This window comes from Ursus americanus, chromosome X, assembly GCF_024610735.1.
Source record: "Ursus americanus isolate L20-20 chromosome X, mUrsAme1.1.p, whole genome shotgun sequence".
NCBI lineage: Eukaryota > Metazoa > Chordata > Mammalia > Carnivora > Ursidae > Ursus > Ursus americanus.
Genome location: NC_142164.1, coordinates 66,582,944 through 66,595,536, shown reverse-complemented (window position 1 = coordinate 66,595,536; position 12,593 = coordinate 66,582,944). Strand labels below are relative to the sequence as shown.

The window sequence follows — 12,593 nt, the reverse complement described above, 5'->3', positions numbered from 1 at the left end:
ATGAGAAAACTGAGGCTGTGCAAGACAGGCAAAAATTATCTGTCCTAAGTCACACAGCTGGTAAGTGGATATGCTGAGATTTAAGCCAGGATCCAAGTCCTAAGCCCATGTTCCCCCCCAGCTATCTATCTGCTTATCACCAGGTGGGTCAGAGAGTCAACTCTGTGATTTCTGTCAATGGTTTGTTCTGTAGATTTTTTAAAAAAGATTTTATTTACTTTTTTGAGAGAGACAGCACACACAAGCAGGGTGAGAGGCAGAGGGAGAAGCAGGCTCTCTGCTAAGCAGGGAGCCCGATGCAGGACTCAATCCTGAGACTCCAGGATCATAACCTGAATGAAATGCAGACCCTTAACTGACTGAGTCACCCAGGCGCCCCTCTGTAGATTAACCAGATCAAAGAGGTATTTAAAACCAGCCCTTGGCCAACTCCTTATCATATTCTGCCAGAGGTTGTCAACTTGTTTTGAATGTTTATTACTCAGGCATGGACAACTACATTATTTTAATATTAAGCCCAGACGAAAAAAAATAGAAAGGTAAACTTGATGGGACAAAAAGCCAGTGAAGAACTACAAACCAATTATATTCGAATTCATGGGTTATTTACTTATCTAGGTTATCCACAACTCCAACAGTAGTACAAAAAAAGAGGATAATTGCATAATTGTCCTTTGGTTCAATTTCCTTTATATCTTTCCATAATGTGTTACACAGTAGGTGCTTCATAAGCAGTACTGGCAGGCATCCCTTGGCCCACTTCCTTCTTTGGAATTCTAGGTAATCTAGGTTATCATTGCAGACTTCACGCCCCATTAATTTGACAAACAATACTGGTGCCTACTATGTGGTGGGTGCTATGCTAGTTACTGGACTACCAAAGTGGAAACGGTGTGGTTCTTACCATCAGGGAGCTCATAGATTAGCGATGAGAAAGCATGTGAAAAAAGAAAAATACAATGTGGTTAGTGATATCATTGACACATGCTCAGGGTCCCGTGAAAGCATAAAGGAAAATCTGTTTGGAATAAGTTGTGGGTCTGTACCAGAGGGAACATGTGATTTGACTCTTGAGGAAGTTCTCAGATGTCCAAGGTGGGAGCATTCCAGGCAAAGAAACCAGTTTGTGCAAAGACACAGATGTGTGAAAATTGTCAGTGAATTTAATTTTGTTGGAGTATGGGTTCCTTGTAGGATGGTGGGAATGAGGTTGGAAAGGCAGATTATGCGTCATGATAAGGAGCGGATATTTTTGTCTCCTAGAATACATGGGGCCAGACAGGTAAGGTAAATGAGTGATAAGGGCAGTAATGGAGACTAGAGGAAGGAGGTAGGGATGACTCCATGGAACTTGATTGTTCCACGGGGTTAGCTCTAGCTGACTGTAGCCATATGGGAATGTGGATCCCGTGTTAGCAAGTTTTCTGATTTTTTTCAGAGAGAGAAACAGGAAATCTGATTTTTATGTGAAATGTCCCGATTTCTAAATGCTAGCAATTAATTATTTAATTCAAAGTTTTAGCCAACACTGCATCAAATACAGCACATCTGTTTGCTGGATGTGGCCTGTAGGCTGTCATTTTGAGATCCGTGCTGTAAGGGATGGGGTATTTATGGAAACATAGAAGCTATCTGAAGTAACACTTCAAAACACTTTTAAAAAATAACCATGTAGAGGTGCCTGGGTGGCTCAGTCAGTTAAGCATCTGCCTTCAGCTCAGGTCATGAGCCCAGAGTCCTGGGATCAAGTCCCACATTGAGCTCCCTGTTCAGCAGGGAGTCTGCTTCTCTCGCTGCCTCTCACCCCACTCGTGCTCTCTCTCAAATAAATAAAATTTTAAAAAATAACCATGTACATTCCTCACAGGATTGCTCCATTTCAACATGCTTATTGCATATGAAGACATATGTTCTTCCTCTGGGGAACCAAAGAGAGGTTCTGGGTCAAATGCAACTTGCAGGTCTTCTGAGGGCAATGGTGCAACGCAGGGTCTCAGTGAGGCTGTTAAAAGCCTGGTAGAAAAGGGTAAGCTGAGACCAGTAAGGCCCTCGAGTAGCACTACCAGGAGATGGCTATTACTTGTCTCCTTTTCACTTTAGGGAAACCAGGGGCAGTCTCTTTGAACTGTGTATACAACCAAATCAACATAGCCAGTGATAACACAGATAAAACACAATGTCATAGCTGTTAAAGTACAAACTCCTCATTTTACAGTTGGAGAAACTAATGTTTCTGGCCAAAAAGTCACTGGCCAAAAAGGCACAGTGACTTAATCAGAGTGACCCAGCAAACCAGTGGCAGGGTCAGGTCTACTAACTCCTAGTTTAACATTCTTTCTAATAATCCTAGGCTGTGAGGGGTGGCTGGGTGGCTCAGATGGTTAGGCTTTTGCCTTCTGCTCTGGTCATGATCCGGGTCCTGGGATAGAGCCTCACAACAGGCTCCCTGCTCAGCGGGGAGTCTGCTTCTCCCTCTCCCTCTGCCTCTCCCCCAGCTCATGCTCTCTCTTTCTCTCTGTATCTTTCTGTCTCAAGTGAATAAATAAAACCTTTAAAAAAATCCTAGGCTGTGATAATGAGGGTAAATCGGCTCTATAGTTCCCCTAGCCCCTAGAATTCCTAGGGTGTCTGGTGGCTTAGGCACCTAGAATTCCTAGACAGAACAAGCAGGACTTGAGATTAACTTAGCTAGTAAATGCCCTTTTACATTTTCTTATCTGCATGATGATGATAATCTTTGCAAACTTTATACTTCATGGGTAAGGGCCAATGAGGGGACAAATAGATCTTTGTGAAGCACTAAGATCATTCATGATGTGTCTGGAAGAAAAGTTGGCTGTGGCGAATATATTTAAGGTTTATGACCTCTGTGCTTTTTGGACTGATCTTCCCACCATATGTTTGCTTTTGTTTCTCTGCTTTTGTCTTCTTCTCTCTATCTCCCTATTTTTTTTTTTAAGATTTTATTTATTTGACAGAGAGACAGCCAGCAAGAGAGGGAATACAAGCAGGGGTAGTGGGAGAGGAAGAAGCAGGCTCCCAGCGCAGGAACCTGATGTGGGGCTTGATCCCAGAATGCTGGGATCACGCCCTGAGCCAAAGGCAGACGCTTAATGACTGAGCCACCCAGGCGCCCCGCTATCTCCCTATTTTTCTTCTTTCCCATCAGCCTAGGTCTCAGGCCTACCCCTGACAAGTGAATAAAACTGCTAATTATTCGTAACATGGGAATAGGAGTACATAGTGACCAAGAAGCATACATATTTCCCCTGCTACGGTTATTTAGCTCTCTATAATCTCAGACTAGTAACTCTCGTCAATTGTGACTCAACTAATCCTTTCCATCCTTCATTTCAGGGTCTATTGTTCTGACATTTGCCTTTTTTTGGTTGGTTTTTTGGGGGGGTTGCTCTGAACCCTTTTCTCATTGGTCCAGCTGTTGAAGATGCTGCAGTTGCAGCAGTGTACATCTGGAACATTTGGCTGACTTGTTGAACTTCCCCCAGGGACTACTCCAGGGAGAGGAGGGGACCGGTGGAGAGCCCAGAACAGTTGCCTGCAAATCGAGATGCCAATATTCCCTGGCCATTCTGTGGACCACCCTTGTAAGAATGCACTTCACCTGGCCCTCAATTTCCCCATTTGCTCATTGAAGGCAGATATTGTTCATTCAAAACTCCTGTTGCTGAGGCAGAAGAGAAACTCCACCGGCTGTGGACTATCTCACTCACACAGCACTTGCTGCATTGTAAAGGGACCCACACATATTTGTTGAATTAGTTAATATATCAAGAAATCTCAGGGGACTGTTTGAACTTGCGTGGGGTAACGTCACTTCAGTTCCACCTGGCATAGGTGCACTCCTTGGCCACTTAGATTGAGGCCCCAAATTCACTCTAGGAGTGGGGCTGCCTCAGTCCCACCCTAATCTCACTCCCTTTGGCTCCCAGGCTCCTGGGTCTCCTTTTGCTTCTGGCGCGCCACAGGATTGCAAACACAGCAGGCACGGTTTCGTTCCAAACCAAGAACTGTTTTAATTAGTTTAACGTCTGTTAAACGCTTTGAAGATTGAAAGCAACAGATAAGTACTGGATGATGTTATTAACAACTGCAGTTAATTGCAAACATTTCTATTAATTCTAGTTTCTGTTTCCTTTTCTTTGCTCCACTTTCTTTCCGAGGTTCCCAAATTCTTCTCGGCCTCCCCCTCCTTGTGTTCTCCTGTGCCCCCCTCTTTACAGGCGCTATAGGGTTAAATTGGGGCGGAGTCCAGGGATGAACGACAGCGGCGGTCACCAACTGGGACAGGCGCAAGCGGGAAGAACTGGGTGGGGCACTCAGGCGGAGGCGAACCCACACGCCCCCAATGCCCCGCCCCGTGGCTGGAGGCCCAGGGCGGAATGGCAGGGGGCGGGGCGCCAAGGTTTGGCGGGCCGGTGGTTGGGCGTCCAGGCAGCCGCTTGGGCGATGGGGCGGGGTCGGTCCGGGCCACCTCCCTCATTCTCCCCGCGGGCCGAGCCGCCCCTCTCTCCCGCCCCTCCTCCTCCCTTTCCCACCCCTAGGAGTGGAGCTGCACATGCGGCAGCTCCCTGCTCCGTTCCGCCCAGACTCCGTTGCTCTGGAACGGGTCCCTGCAGCCCCCAGCCGATGGCAAGGCAGTAGCCGCCTGTCAGGGGTCCTGAACGGCTGAGGCAGACGCGGCGGCTCCAGGGCCTCAGAGAGTGGGTGTCTCCGGAGGCCATGGGCTACCCCGAGGTAGAGCGCAGGGAACCTCTGCCCACGGCAGCGCCGCGGGAGCGGGGGAGCCAGGGCTGCGGCTGTCGCGGGGCCCCTGCCCGGGCGGCCGAAGGGAACAGCTGCCGGCTCTTCCTGGGTTTCTTTGGCCTCTCGCTGGCCCTCCACCTGCTGACGTTGTGCTGCTACCTAGAGTTGCGCTCCGAGTTGCGGCGGGAACGGGGAGCCGAGTCCCGCCTTGGCCCCAGCACCCCTGGCACCTCTGGCACCCTGAGCAGCCCCGGTGGCCTCGACCCTGACGGTCCCATCACCCGCCACATCAGGCAGCCATCACCTCAGCAGCAGCCGCTGGAACCAGGAGAAACCGCACTCCCCCCACACTCCCAGGACGCGCACCAGGTGAGTCACCTAGTAGGGGCGGTGGCGGCGGAGGCCCCCTCCCCTTGTGGGCAGGGCGGGGGCCCTCCCCCACAGGGCCCTGGGGAGGACTCTGCCACCTCCAGCCAAGTTGCAGGGCCAGACCAGGGAGGGGGCAGGCGAGCAGGGGAGAGGTTGCCCCAGGGCAGGTTGTCCTGGGTCCTGGTCTAGCTCACCCAGACTCTCTCAGGACCCCTGGACTTGGGAACTCTGGCCGGCTCCCGCCGCCCCCAGCTACGGGCTGCCTTGGGGAAAGTTGGCGGCGCTCCCGGCCGCGGAGGTGCGGGTGCTGCCCCTCTGGCGGAGTAACGGCAGCAGCTTGGCCCTTCTGCTCCTGGTGAGATTCTCTGCCCGCGGTGCTTGTTTTTTCGTGTCCAGAGCTGATGCCAGCATGAGCAAGCTCTCCTTTGGAGTTGGAGCAGTAAACAGCTGTAATAACTGCTCCACAGTTGAAACAACTTTTAATCGTACTTGCAGCGCGGGTCCTTGTGCGCTGACCAGAAAGTGGGCTTGTTCACACTTACCTGCAATTTGAGACTGATTGTCCTCAGTGTTTTAGTGAGGATCAGCGCCCCTGTGGAATTCTGGTAGAAATATGCCGTCTTGCTAGACAACTTCTGAACAGCAATTTAAAAAATCTATGGAAATAAAACTCACCCTTTGCATGCCAGTTCTGACTCTTTTTAGGGGGTGGATAGGGTGACTGTGAAGTCTATTCACTACTGCTAGTTTGAGAACGGGAATCTACTGATGGAGTAATTAATTACTCAAGAGTAATCTTTCAAGAGCAGTTTTGTTTTGTTTGTTTTGCGATCTTTATGGTGTTTGTGCCTTCTTAGCAAACTATTAGCTTTGGCAATTGTCTTCCACTTTGTCGGCTCTTTATTCAACTAAATTTAGTGCGCTTAAAATAAGTGTTCTCTTAACTGCCATGTTTTGTCATGTGAAATTTAAGAGAAGCAAGCATCCAAGAATCCTTTCAAGGTGGTTAGAGAATAATAGTGAATTTGTTCCTTTTGGGGAAGAGGGCAAGTTGTGCAAATAAGTTTCTTGAAATGGGCCCAGGATTTCTATATATACTGCCACATCCAGAGTCATTGTTATATTCTAAACATTATTTGTGCTCTTTGACCACCTATTCAAAGCTGGCATCACATTCATGACAAAACTGTAATGTTGGGACTGACATACATTCTACATTGTGCATTATAAAGTTACCCTGCGCCTAAAAATGTCTTGCTAACGCACTCCAACTTATATAACAGCTTATCAAAGAAGAGAATCAGTAGACATGCTTCTCATACTTGAAACTTTAAACACTGTAGCTAAATGATAATTAACTAGGATTCTGGCTCCCTTTATCTATCCACCCCCGCCCCCACAATGCCCAGTAGAAATACTTAGCAGCTGAACATTGATATTCTGTGAAAAGATGAAGTTATTGAACTTCCTTAGTCAAATGGTAGCCAAAGCTTTTTGGTATTTAGGACGGACAGACCTATGTTTATAGACTCCGGATTAGCAGGACCCCTGCACTCTAGGGCTTCTGTGATGGTGTGGGACTCTCACAGGTCTACAATGGCATTTAGTTGCCTGTTGTTTGCATGGCACTTCAAATAGTTCTGTCTAGGTTTAAGTACAGCTCCCTGTTTTCTGTCCTTTACTTCTGTTTCAGTCTTTTTGAGCAGTAGCAACAAGCATACTGACTCTACATTTGCTGGCATCAATTGGAGTCAGAGATATTTAGAATTGTGAGGGGCCCTATGAGTCCATTTTGTTTGATCCCCGTGGATAGCACAGAGGCACTGAGGGAGGGGGGAATGATTTGTCCAAGGTCATACAACTACGGTCAATGGTAGAAGGGAAGTTGGTCTCTTGACTCCCAGTTCAAGTTGTTCCCCTATAGCATACAACTCCTGGAGCCTTTTTGGGGAAGTGGGATGGAGCTCCATCGTACAATTCTTGCACTGTAGAGGGCTCAGATTTGCATCAATTTCTTTTGCTCCACCTGTCTTTTGGCCAGACTAAGTTTAACACACATTTCCTACTCTTCCTGAACATTACTTTCAGGAGAATTGAAGTATACTTTAAAGGAATTTTAGCCCAGATTCAAATTATGTTTCTCTTGAGGATATTAGTTTTAGTATACCTTCTCCCCCCAAAGGGGAGAAGTTGATTGGCTATTAGAGTTAAATTGATACTGCTACATCTTGGGTAAAGTTTCTAGTGCCCTGGTGCACCCTCTGCTGGCTTTGCAGGGACATTTAATTGCAGTATCTGCTGACAGTCAAGATTTTAAGTTGTGCTGACAGATTCTGATTCATAAACAAGGAAGTAAACAGCCTTGTGGGATTTGGCCACGTAGGTCATATTTTTATATTTTAGTTTTTTGGCACAAACAGCTGCTGTTACAGCAAGCCTTAGATGGAGAGGAAGAAAGATAAAAATATGCACCCTTCAGTGGGCAGAACATTCAGGTTTCTCACCAGTTTATTTACAAGGAGTAAAGACAAACTGATGGGGATAAATTGCAGAAAGATCTCATGAGACCAAGTGGACAAAACGAGGCACTTCATTGTATAAGGTCTTAGAAACCTATCCATGTTTGTGAGATGGCGGGCTCAGTTATGGCTCAAGCAGGGGATCTAGAGATCACTGAAGAGGTTCATTTGTATCTCTCAATTTAAAAACTTTTAAAACAAGATACAGAAGGAAATTGGGGCAGTTGGGATACAGAGCAGAAAGATCAGCAAAGTTCTCCAGGGGAATTGTTGAAAAGCCTCCCCAGTGGCGAACTGCTAATGATAAAAAGTGAGAGGGTCACCTCAGACCTTTTGGAATCATAACTGTCTCCTTCAGCTGGAGAAGCTGAGGAGTACCTGTAGATTTATGCGGCTACTCGCTGAAGATGACCTGAAGAGCTAGGCACATCTCACCGACTTCTGAGTCAGACAGTACACAACATGATTGTTAGAGTAAAAAAGTAAAAATCACTGTTGATCATTCTGTGAAGAAGTTGGCCCAGTTTTGATTATGGTCCTCAAAGCCAATAATATGGTAGACATCAGCGGGAAGGATGTTGAAAATAATGACAAAACAAAACCCTAATCTTTTCCACATAAAAGACCAAAAGTGGATTCACATCCTTAATCATGTAGGAAATTCTGGTGGCTGCTCCTCAAGAAAAACCTAACAGCTGATAAAAGTCCCTAGGAACCCAATTAAATTGATCAAAAGGATAGAGGGATTTTCTAGTTTTTTTTTTTCCAGTCTGGAGAGAAAGAGAAATGTTGAGGAAGTGATATGATCAAAGTCTACAAAACCATGAGAGAGATGAAGAAGGTTAATATATTGGTATAATTTAACAATTTCGCTCAATAAATAGCCTGCTATCAGCCAGACACTGTGTTAGGTATTAGATATCTTATAATGCTTGAAAGTTTATTTTGGAAGAGAGGCAAGTAAAAGTAGTATCTCATTCAAATGATTGCCCTAAGAGATAATCTAAATTGGAACTCGTAGATTTAGGACACGCTTAGAAAAATATATATGGGTAGATTCATGAGGATTTATTTGGGAACGTTGGGGATATTTGGAAAATGTTCCTAATTATTTGAAATGATGACATAGAAAACAACTTTATCTTTCCACAAAACATCTCTTGGCTTAACTAGATCGAACATTAATGTGTACAGATTTTACATTACTTATTAAGGCTGGTTGATCAAGAAAATGACTAGGAGTCATTAAATCCAAGAATTTTTTTTAGTGGAATGGGATCCAGATAAAATAGCTTTCTATAGGTTTAAATCCAGAGTTTTCAGTGTGACATTGAAGGTTTTCGATCAACTGGCTCCATTATACCTATCCCATTTTCTCTCTCACTAATTCTACTCCTGCAACCCACCCACCGTATCCTGTCTTGGGATCATTCTCTAGTTGTTTTTGCTGGTTTTGGTTTAATAACTCTCGTGTCTTTATATAAAACTCTTCAGAAATCTGCCTCCTCTTTTGTCTTTTTCCACAGTACCTGACTCAATGCTAGTTATAGTTAAGGTACTTTAATACTTGCTGAGTTTAATATTATTTTGGGCCTTTGGAGATATTCATGTGAAACAAAGACATTTTCTCTGTGTGTAATAAGCCTGCTCTCCTCAGGTCTTGCTAAGTCTGTGTCAGCTTTGCTTAGGTGAGTAAATTGTTCCACTGGCGGTGTTTCACTGGTTTCTAGAATTATTAGAAAGTGAAATGGAGGGGAGCCCTAACCACATTACCTTTAAAGTGGTGCAAAAAGCTTTCTGTAACATATCATTTGACGTTTTCTTTGTTTTTAAGTCTCATCTCTTTCTCTCTTAGATTTTGTAAAAAAATAATCTGTAATTTATCTGTAAATACCTTATAGGGAAGATCTCTTTATAATAGAGACCTTCTGAAGCCATTTAATCCTCAAGAACATTACCAAGAAAACCATTTGCCTTCCCTGTTGGGGTGGCCCTCACAGAGGACCAACTTTCTCTATTGTACCTAGCTGTTCATTTTTTTCTTTATTTCCCCCATTTTTCTATTGAAGTATTACATATGTACAGAAAAGGTGACAAATCATAATTGTATAATTTAATGAATTATTACACAGTGAACGCACTGATGTTACCAGAAACCCGGTCAAGAAATAGAGCTAGCATTTCACAACCCCCACATTATGCTCCATTCCTATCACTTCCCCCTCCAAAGTTAATGACTATTTCGACTTCTAACGTCATAGATTAGTTTTACCTATTTTGAACCTGATATAAATCAAATCAAACGATATATATTTTGCAGGGAGTCTGTTGTTTTTTTCCACAACACTATGTTGATGATATCCATCATGTTGGTTGCATAAAGCTATAGATTTTTTCTTATATTTTTATATTTTATTCCCTTGTTTGAAAATATTACAGTTTATTCATTTTACTGATAGTGAATATTTGGATTGTTTCTTGTTTGGGTTATTATAAATAATGAAGTTATGGATTATCATACATATCTTTTGCTTATATGTACTTGAATTTCTGTTGGGTATACACCTAGGATTAGAATTTTGGGGTTGTAGGGAATACATATTTTCAAATTTATTGATAATAATAGTTTTTCTAAGTGATTCGACTAATTTACATTCCACCAGCAGTGTATGAGAATTCTAGTTGTTCCACATTCTTGTTAACACTTGTTATTATCACTCTTTTAAATTATAGCTATTCTGGTGGATGGGTTTGTAATACTATCTCATTGTAATTTTAATTGCCATTTCTCAGAATCTGACTAATGACGTTGTGTTCTTTTTCATATGTTTATTATCTCTTTGGATAGCTGCTTCTATGAAGTACCTGTACAAGTATTTTGCTCATTTTTTAAAATTGGGTTATTTGTCCTTTTCCTATAGATTTGTAGGAATTCTTTATGTACTCTGGCTATGAACCATTTTTGTACTTTTTATGTTGCAAGCCCTTCCCAAATCTATATATAACATTCTTTGAGGAACAGACATTTTAAATTTTAATGTGTCTAGTTTTTCACTATTTTCCTTTATGGCTAGTGTTTTTTTATGTGTTTCATTTAAGTAGTATTTTCCTACCTTGAGATCATGTAGATATTCTTCCATGTTATCTTCTAGGAGCTTTATGTTTTTGCCATTCACATTTAGACCTACAGTCCATCTGGAATTAATTTATGTGTATAGTGAGATATTAGGGGCCAAGCTTTATGTTTTCCATATAGACATTCAACTGACCCAGGCCATTTATTATAAGGAATGTCTTTTTCTTCACTTGTTTACAATGCCACCTTTGTCATAAATTGTCTGCATATGTGTGAGATGGTTTCTGAACTGTTTGTTCTGTTCTATTATTCTATTTGTCATTGTAACAATACCATAGCCTTAATTACTGGAATTTATAATAAGCTCTTGATATCTGGTAAAGCAAGTCCTTCCACCTTGTTTCTCTTCTTTAAAAGTATCCTGAATGTTCTTGGCCCTTGGCATTTCTCTATATATTTTAGAACCAGCTCATCAGATTCCACAAAAAAAAAGTAATTTTAAAGGGAATGATGTCAGCAAGATGGTAGATTAGGAAGGCCTGAACCCTCCCCCCCCCCACAACACACTCATTTAGCAATGATTCAAGGAAAAATTCCCTTTGTGAGAAATGAAGGGACTAATTGAAAGGTTCCTATACCTGGGGTGAATATGAAACCAGACTCAATGACGCCAGCAGGGAGATTTGGGATACCCTCCCACCAGAGTACCTGCTACCAGCTCAGCACCATATGATAAGGAAGAGAGACCCCCTAGCTTTCAGCTTCTCCCAGGGTAGGGAAGGTATTGGTTCACATGTCCAGCACTCCCAAGTTTTCAGAGGACGGACTTCTCTCTTGCCGGTCTTAAAACTCTGAAGGGCCTGGCTAGGAGAAAACAAGACAGTGTCTTGGGCTGGTAGATATTATAGATCATCCCTCCTGCTGAGCACAGAGCAAGAAGACAAAAAATCCCAGCTCTCAATATTTCCTTGGGGAAGAAAAGTTTATCTGTGCATCTGGTGTTACAACTTCTCCAGGGCTGCCCAAAGAACTGACATCTGACTTGTTGGTCTAGGAGTGCAAGGATCTGGCACAGTCTAGTTTTGGAGGTGAACAGAAATGATGGCTAGGACTGATAGATGACATAGATCCTCCCACCCTGATCATCACAGAGTGGGTAGATGAAACATTTCCACTTTCAGCTTACTCCTGGAGATGGAAGAGATGATTTGTGGATTCAGTGCCACAACTTCTCCAGGGCTGCCCAAAGAACTGGCATCTGTATTGCCAGTCTTGGATCTCTGATGGGTCTGGCATAGTCTAGCTATCTGGGGGAGAATGGAGATGGCAGTTTCGACTGGTAAATGCATAGCCACTCACTCTGCACAGAGGAAGTAGAAAAAAGCCACAGCTGCTTGCTTCTCTTTGGGGAGGGAAAGAATTGAGATTCTGGGAGCCCCAGAATCTCTGATTGGGCTGATTGGTGAAGGTCTTATGTACAAGGCCAATCCATAGAGCTTGGGAGAGGTGCTTTCTTTGTGTAATTTGTAGGGACCAACACAGAGAGTCAATGAAAATGAAAAATCAGCAAAGATGTTCCACACAAAGGAATACATTATATGTCCAGATACAGACCCTAATGAAACAGATTTATGAGATTTATTTAACAGAGAATTTAAAATGACTGTTATAAAGATGCTCACCTCAGTATCAAGAGAACAGTGCATAAATAGTGAATTCAAACAGAGAGAATATAGAACCAAACAAAAATTGTGGAGCTATAAAACCCAATAATTAAACTGAAGAAATCATGAGCAGGATTCAGCAGCAGATTAGGTAAAGCAGAAGAATCAGTGAACAAAGGTTGGTCTTTGGAAAAAATTCAG

At 43.4% G+C, this 12,593-nt stretch overlaps 1 protein-coding gene across 4 annotated transcripts in view; it reads left to right on the top strand.

The window, feature by feature from the left end:
• Positions 1-4,536: 4,536 nt before the first annotated feature.
• The window catches only part of EDA (ectodysplasin A), a 421,716-nt gene continuing 413,659 nt past the window's right edge, over positions 4,537-12,593 (top strand). For all 4 annotated transcript variants that reach the window (XM_087860409.1, XM_087860408.1, XM_087860407.1 and 1 more), the window contains exon 1: positions 4,537-5,133. In XM_087860409.1, coding sequence (XP_087716535.1) covers positions 4,741-5,133 — 393 coding nt within the window. In that variant the 5' untranslated portion in view covers positions 4,537-4,740. The remainder of the gene's footprint in view (positions 5,134-12,593) is intronic.